General features: G+C 23.3%; 1 protein-coding gene and 1 long non-coding RNA gene across 3 annotated transcripts in view; one reads left to right on the top strand and one right to left on the bottom strand.

Annotated features, from left to right (window-relative positions):
• Nucleotides 1-2,449, bottom strand: part of LOC102677193 — a 3,542-nt gene extending 1,093 nt beyond the window's left edge. The window contains exons 1-2 of one of the 2 annotated variants that reach the window (XR_004149728.1): nucleotides 2,094-2,449; nucleotides 386-588 (exon numbers count right to left, since the gene is read on the bottom strand). Coding sequence is in view for 1 of the 2 variants with exons in the window: in XM_006611215.2 (XP_006611278.1) it covers nucleotides 386-501 (116 nt within the window). In the remaining variant the exon portion in view is untranslated. The remainder of the gene's footprint in view (nucleotides 1-385; nucleotides 589-2,093) is intronic. The other variant, XM_006611215.2, reaches the window with a different exon arrangement.
• LOC102677604 lies at nucleotides 2,196-7,538 on the top strand. The gene is made up of 3 exons (XR_004149729.1): nucleotides 2,196-2,284; nucleotides 6,347-6,441; nucleotides 7,380-7,538. It is a non-coding gene; the product is annotated as an uncharacterized LOC102677604 (long non-coding RNA).
• Nucleotides 7,539-8,250: the final 712 nt, after the last annotated feature.

Here is an 8,250-nt window from a genome sequence, read left to right as displayed (position 1 = left end):
AAAAATTTTTAGATTTTAAATATGATATATATAATATAAAATAAATATAAATATGTATATTATAATATAAATATTCATTTTAAAATTTAAAATTACATATAATATATAATATAATATAATTCTATATATAATATAATAAAATTCTATAAAATATATATATTTAATATTTTAAAATTTTAATGAAGTTTTATATTCATCAAAAGGATTGGATGCTTTCATAAAAATGCAATTTGACTATCCTGATATAAATTTTGTTCACTAACTAACATTATTATACAAAATATCTTTTGAAAGAATTTTTTTTTATCTTTCAATTAAATTTACTTATATTAGTTATTTTAAATCACGATATGACTTTAAAAAAAAGAAAAGAAAATAAAAATACCTGAAAATAAGACAACTAATATAGCGATGAAAGATACTTTTCGAAAGTGTTGACGAAACGACATTGTTGAGCGAACTGAGAGTCGAGTTGATCGTTGGGCCAGTGGGTCCCCTCATCAGTACCTCGGCAAGGATAACAGTTCATGGGTGTACCGTTTACACTAACGTTATTCTCGCCGTTTTAACTTTGCATCTCAGACATCACTGCAATAATCGAAAGTGAGAAAGTGGAATGGTTGACCGATGAAAGTAATCGAAAGAAGATCACGATGCATCTTGATATATTTCTAGATTTATATATTCTATGAATTTCTAACCTGTGACTCATGGCATTAAAAAGTTGATATATTATATCATAATAATTTATAATATTTATTTAATTAGTAATAATACCATAATAATATGTAATAATATATTAATATACATATATTTACTATATATATTATTATATAATAATGGTAAAATTGATTATTTCTTTTTATTTTTTTTTTTTATTATATAAATCTCTACATTTTTCTAGAATATTTTTGGAATTTCATTTTTTAAAATAGTTGAAGTACTTTAATAATATAATGATATTTACAAAATTTTATATATTTTATGTATTTTTCGTCTAAATTGCATAAATTATAAAAAATATAATATGTTAATGGAAAATTTAAATGTACAAAAATTTGCAGAATGATATAAAAAATTATCTAAGATATATATTGTGATATATATCCATATATATGATATAATTCATATCAATTTCTATTTCAAATCAAATTTCTATTTTATTTTTTAATATTGTACGTTATTGTTTATACAAATTTACATAAATATATATATGATGATGTAATGATATATATTTGTTTAAAATATAAACTTAATGTGTTACTAAATGACTTTATGTGTACTTTATGTGTTTATAAGTGATCTGCAAAATTTATTGGTAAGACAATCTATTATCTTATATCTTATATATGGTATTTTTTGCTTAATTTCTTTTGTTTTTTTAATCTCATGAATAGATTCATTTTTCTGTGTATCATATAAATTCAATTGATTTGATCGTGTAAAGAATATTGTGAGGGAACGAGAATAATAAAATTCTGAATGATGTATTTATTCTTGAATCTTTTACGATGGACCATTACTATTAAATAAAACGATTTCGATTTCGATTTCAATCTTGAATTTGAATCTTTTGAATCTTGTAATGTAATCTTATTAAGAAAATGAAGGCAGAAATTAATTATTCATAAATCAATTATTTCATAATTACTTACAATTTAATAAATAAATTAATCGATATTTTTATATACTAATTTTTGTATTTGTTTTAGTTTTTCAAATCAATTTTTTAAAGATATCTTACTTATATATTGATACATTTTGTAGAACAAAATTTTTTTTATTTTTATTTTATCTTTAAAATTTTTTATTTTAATTTTTATTTTAATTATTTATTTTAATTTATATGAACGTACAATATTTGTGTAACTAAAATAGTGGATTCAAATATATAGAATTCAATAAACAAAAATATTATTTTTAATAAATTTATGAGATAGAAACAAATTTAGCTATTTGTTACATATAAAAACCCAAATTTTATAAATATATAATTATAATATTTTTGCAGTAATTCATTAATACATATTTAGTAATAATTATATATATATATAGTATATATGTATATCTAATTTATATTTTCTTAAACTCACTGATTTCATTATGCTATTATATATGTGCGTAGATCTCAGTGACCTCGTATTCGAGAAGACTTGCACAACGGTGGAAGGTCGGCCGTTAGTCGGTTGATCCACGGCCATGGCAAAAGTGCCGGGAGGCGCTTCTTCTCTCGCCAACGAAAGTAGGATTACGCTTGATTTTCACTCTCTGTGTTTTCGATTACGTAAGTACGGACCGAATGAAGGCGCAGCTTACGGTTTAATAAAACAGTTACCTTTGCCTACTTGTTGTAATGTATCATTGTAAGCATCCCACTGCTTTTGATAATACATACACAAGTATTTATTAGGTTCTTAGATTTTGAATCGATTTTCAATGATAGCTACAGTAAACTATATTTATATTTATATTTCATATTGTTTAATTAAATTTATATATTCATATTTATATTCATATTTCATATTTTTTAATTGAGTTTATATATTCATATTTATATTTATATTTCAATTTTTCTATTTCTTAAAAATTAATTATTGTGTCGTATTATTATTATTTATTATAATATGATCCTCGCGTTTCAGTTTTGAATGACTTCTAATTTATATCAATATAATATAAATATAATTAACATTATATATATAAATTCTATATAAAATTATTATATAAAGTATAATATTATATAGAATTAATTTAAATTTAAACCTAGAATATAAAGCCATATATTTATAAAATCATATAACTTAAAGATTTAAAATCTAAAATTTAAAGTCTAAGGGTGCGAATATATTCGAGATTAAATTCTCGAAATATTTTTTGAAACTATGTTAAAAATTATTTTTATTCTTAATGTCTATTGTGAAAATATTGAGAATAATTTTCAATATGTATATAAAAAAGAGAAAGTTTCTTTTTGTAGTTGAATATTAATTTATATCGACAAAATCTCTTATGTAAAGATTTCTTTTTTCTACAAGCTAAATTGATCGCAATCGTTTATTCTATAAAGGAAAATGGAGTCAGTAGGATCACTCTAACGGGCTAACGGATCATATAATGGCGTAGCGTGCATTACGCATTCGATGACGTAATCCTTTGACCAACAATCAGCTACTGCCATTCATGGTATGCGAAAGTTCGAACACCTTACGAATAATTAGAACGGAAGGTTATTGACGTGTCTTCTTTAAATCGAAATGTAATAATTTTGAGAAAATTTAAAATATATTTAATCATATGAAATATGCATAAAATAGAAAGAAAAATGGAATATATTTGTATTGCTATATTTCTAGTTTACATATTGTTGAATAATAAATTTTTGAATAATAAATTTTGATAGTACCAAATTAAAGATAATCACTTTTAAAAATAAATTTTAATTATTAATTTTTTTATTCCAATTAAGATATAGGATATTTTAATACTTAGGATATTTATTTTTTTAATTCCACAATGTTTTTTTAACACAATTTAAATTTATGATATTTGATTTGCTTTTATCACAAATTTTTGCTTGTTATTGGATAAAAAATCTATATTATATTTATAAAATTTTTATTTGAATTACTGTGGAAAATTATAAATAATATAAATAATTATAAATTTATTTTTACTTTTTTTTTTATTTTTTTTCTAATCTTTAACAATCATATAACTAAAATCAATTTTTATTAATTATTAAATTTTCTAAAAAAAGTTTTTTGATAAAACATAATCTTGTACAATTGATACAAATAATCTTCGTTGTGTAAAATTATTAAATATTATTTTTAATAAAAATTTTGAATAATTTTAAGGAATAATTGATATAAAATTCTACGCAGTATAATCATAATTTAATTTTTAAAAAAAATTTGGAAAAATATTAAAAAAAACATAGTAAAGGATATATATATATTTTATATATTATTAATTTCTTTTGCGGTAATAAATCGTACATATTCGTCGAGAGACTCTTCCAAGAATTTCCGGTCAATGTTTTACCGTAGTCTACATTCGAGTAAATATTTGCAGAGAAGCAAGTTTTCTAGACGACAAAGATGTCTACGATAATTTACCGAACTCTCTCGTTCGAAGAATCCACCGCGAGTTCATAAACCATCTAACGGTGTTCGAATTCACCTAAAAAAATTTGGCGATTATCTAACGCCGATTGCGCAACCACAGGTTGTGCAACATAAAAACGTAATCCGTAAAAGTGTTACGCTCGTAGAATGAATACCTCTTAGTCCTGTGGCGTCCCTCCTACCATGCCCCTCCACCGCCATCTATCTTTCTCTCTTTTTCGTGAATCGTTGCCAGAAGGAATCAGAACAAAACAGATTATATGCTTTTAAACTTTACTCTCACCACAACCTTGACCTACTGAACTCTGAATATCTCGAGTCCTAAATCTATTCTGATCTATCGATTGTTTTTTTTAACGACTGAATTTTAAATCGACTCAGTTGATACTACTGAATATCCCTAGATGTCCTTCGAATATCATTATTTATAGTTAAATATTCAATATCAAATGATTTGAATTTGATTTGAATTAATTTTTATCGATATTTTGTTATATATTTTCATAATTTAATTTATTTACAAATTTGATTCTTCTTGGCCAATTATTTGTATAGATTTGTTTTCATTTATGTTAGTTTTGTTAAAATAATTAATATTTTATTATTGTATTGCCAAGTTTAATGCATGTTTCTCGTAAAATGATCTTTCCTCTCGTTTCACGAGGCCGAGAGTTATAAAGTCGGAGAAAATTGTATTACCGATATTATCTAACGATGGAAAGTAGCGCAAGGCCGCTTTCTTCTTACTCAACCGACTATTACAACTGAACAGTGTAATACATTGACTTCTCTTTCTCTTTTCGAACCATCATCTGTCCACGGAAGCGGGAAATTAATGCAATCGTCGAAATATCTTTTAAAAGGTAGTCTCTTTACATATACTCTCTTACACACACACGCGCGCGCGCGCGCGCGTGCATACACAGGGGTGGAAGGGCAAAACTTTGAGGAAAAGTAATTTTTCACTCTCAAGTTGGAAATTATATAAGGAAATTATATCTTCTTTCGATTCTTATGAATTTAATATTATTCTCTTTAATTTAATCTTTAGAATACTGGCACATATGATAATATATATTAATAAATTTCCCAGAAACTGGTACATACATATCTCTGGAATTGGAACATTATATTTGGTATAAATATTACATATAATACATATTGTTATTATATATAAAATCTGTTTTATTTTAAATATAATGAAATATTTTTTAAATTTATGAAAAAAATGTTCTAATAAAAATATTTTAATTTATAAAAAGATATGCAATATTAATAATATTTATGCAAATGAAATTTTATTTGCTTTCTATTTGTAATATTTTATTTGAACTATTCTGTAATTATTTTGATTTGAACCATATGAATATAATAATATTAAAAATAAATTTTAATATATAAATACTATATATTGTATTGTACATATAAATTATATATATATATATATATATATATATTACTAGTGATGTATATATATCTCTATCTGAGAAATGTGCTAAATTATTTATGATATGGCATTAATTTTCAGAATATAACAAATATTATCAATTATTAAAATAATTTCATTTATAAATCTTTTTTAAATTCACAATATATGTGATTGAAAATATAAATTATTCTGTTTTATGATTAAGTACAATTACTTAATTTACTTATATGGATTTCTAACCTTAAATATTAAATATTTTTTGAATAATATTTTTTTTTTGTATTCATTATAAGTAAATAATTCATATATCATAAATATTATAGTAATTCAATTCATCATAGTAAATAAGATATTTAAAATTAAAAAAAATTATCACATGATACTATATATGGGATAATACTATATTGTTATATCAATCTTATATATTATGAAATACCTATGAAAGATTAAATGGTTTGACAGCTTAACATTTTCAAATTTTTTATTTTTGTAATTATTAAAAATATACAAATTATTGGAAAAATTAATATTAGTTTTTATTCAGATTAAAATATAATTATATTCAATTATTTTCATAATATAAGTATTTTTAATCATTTGTGTACAATAATATATATGTTATAGTTCTAATTTAATTAATTTAAAATTAGGATTTTTAAATTAGATAAATTTCATTATTCATATATATATATGAAAAGTAATGTATGAAAACATTCTTATTTCTATGACCAATTGTATGTTATTTTTCTTTTAATTTTAAATATTAAATATTTACAATTCTTTTTAACAGATTTAATAATCCATTAATATTAGGGGTTGCTTGACGACATTTCTCGTATCCGGTCAAACGAAAAAAATATGTGACCAGCAAGAAAATACGTAGAGGTGCGTAATGTCTTGTTATTACACGTGTCCCTCCTTGGTAACGGGACAGGCAACCAAACCGACCGACCTACTTATGCACGGACGTTCACATACATACATGTCCACGCACGTTCACGCACGTCCACGCGCAGTCTCGTCCAAAGAAATGCCTTAGGACTTGCCATGCACTCCGCTTGCCATACTGAGATAAAACAAATTTCAAAGACTCGAGGTCAATCTCGACACCTCTGTGATTTAAGTGGCGTAAAATTGAGCATGACGAAATTCATTGCATGATGGTTTAAATATAAACATTCATCTCTATTGTGCATGTATATATACAATATAGATAGAGAAGATAAAAAGAAAAAATCAAAATTGTATAGCCATTTTCTAATAGTAGTTAAAATATACTTCAAAGGAACTTTTAATAGTATTAATTTTTGAAAAAGCAGATATACTCTTAAGTTAATTTTTTGTTTTTAGCATGATTTAACATTTTGACTTTTATTTCTTGTAATGTATTTAATGTGCTTGATTAAATAAAATTAATTAAAGTTATTAATTTTCAGATAAATTATAACAATAATAGTTCATCAAAAAAAGATGAAAAAACTATTTTTATAAATAGTTAATAAAAATTTTAAGCAAATAAAATATATAAATCAAATTATGAATGACATTTTGAAAATATTGCATAGTTTGGCATATAGTTTAAATAACATAATCTTTATTTATTAATACTTATTAATACTTATTACTCTCTTAAGTATTTGAATTTGTTTTAATTACATACAAAATCTGCAATTTATTTATTATTAATTGTTATTTTCAAATTTTATGACATATGAATGAGACTCGCATTATATGTAAATAAAAAAACACAAATAAAAAAGTTGAACGAGTGTTTTCACGATCTTTTATGAAGATATATTTGAACGTGTTGACGTTAACTTTAGATTTTCCTTATTCATGGACATGCATGAATGCCATGAGTCTGAGGCTAACGAGGAAGAGACGCGGCTGGAATAAGCACGAGGAGCGGTCCTTTGTGCGTGCAAAATTGAACAACAAGACGAGAAACGTTAGTCTTACTGCAAAATGAATGTTTCATTTATCTACCGGTATTTATTCACGTAATTTAAACCAAACATTGAATTTGATACTCGATGGATGTCTCAATGACTTGAAATAGGATTTATTTATTTATTTTTATTATTTTTTATTTTTATATAGGGGGATATGTTAATCTTTTAAACGATTGTATTATAAAAAAGGATTAATTATTAACAATATATAGTATTAATTTAAACTCTTTTTTTTTATATTCTGTATATAAAGTGTTAATATATTCATGAACTTTTGGAGAGATCTTTGAATTAATTTTCAAATCATTAAATCTTAATGGACTTAATCATTCACTTTAATCATTTTGGCAATATTTAAAAGTTTCACGAGATAATCTTTCTTTTTTTATAAATTTTATTTTAATTTTATCGAAGTTTTTAGTGTATTAAAAAAGTTCTATTTACTTCTGTTCCTTATTATTAAGCCATGATATATGCCTTTCTTGGTAACCACTAACTTGACTTGATTTATGACATATGAAAAATTGAACAAGCTGCAATATCCTTGTTGGAAAATAGTACAAAAGTACAGGATATATGAAAATTCAATTAAAAATCAAATCAGAAATCAATAGAAACCAGATTATTATTGATAATGTGAATAAATTCAGAATATACTAGAAATTTTTGAAAATCTTCGACATCTTTTTCAAAACATCGATGTGAAGCATAAATCATTGCAAAAGAAGTTATTTGCAACAAT

Source organism: Apis dorsata, unplaced genomic scaffold, assembly GCF_000469605.1.
Source record: "Apis dorsata unplaced genomic scaffold, Apis dorsata 1.3 scaffold_85, whole genome shotgun sequence".
NCBI classification, from domain to species: Eukaryota; Metazoa; Arthropoda; class Insecta; order Hymenoptera; family Apidae; genus Apis; species Apis dorsata.
This window is presented reverse-complemented; position numbering and strand designations above follow the sequence as displayed.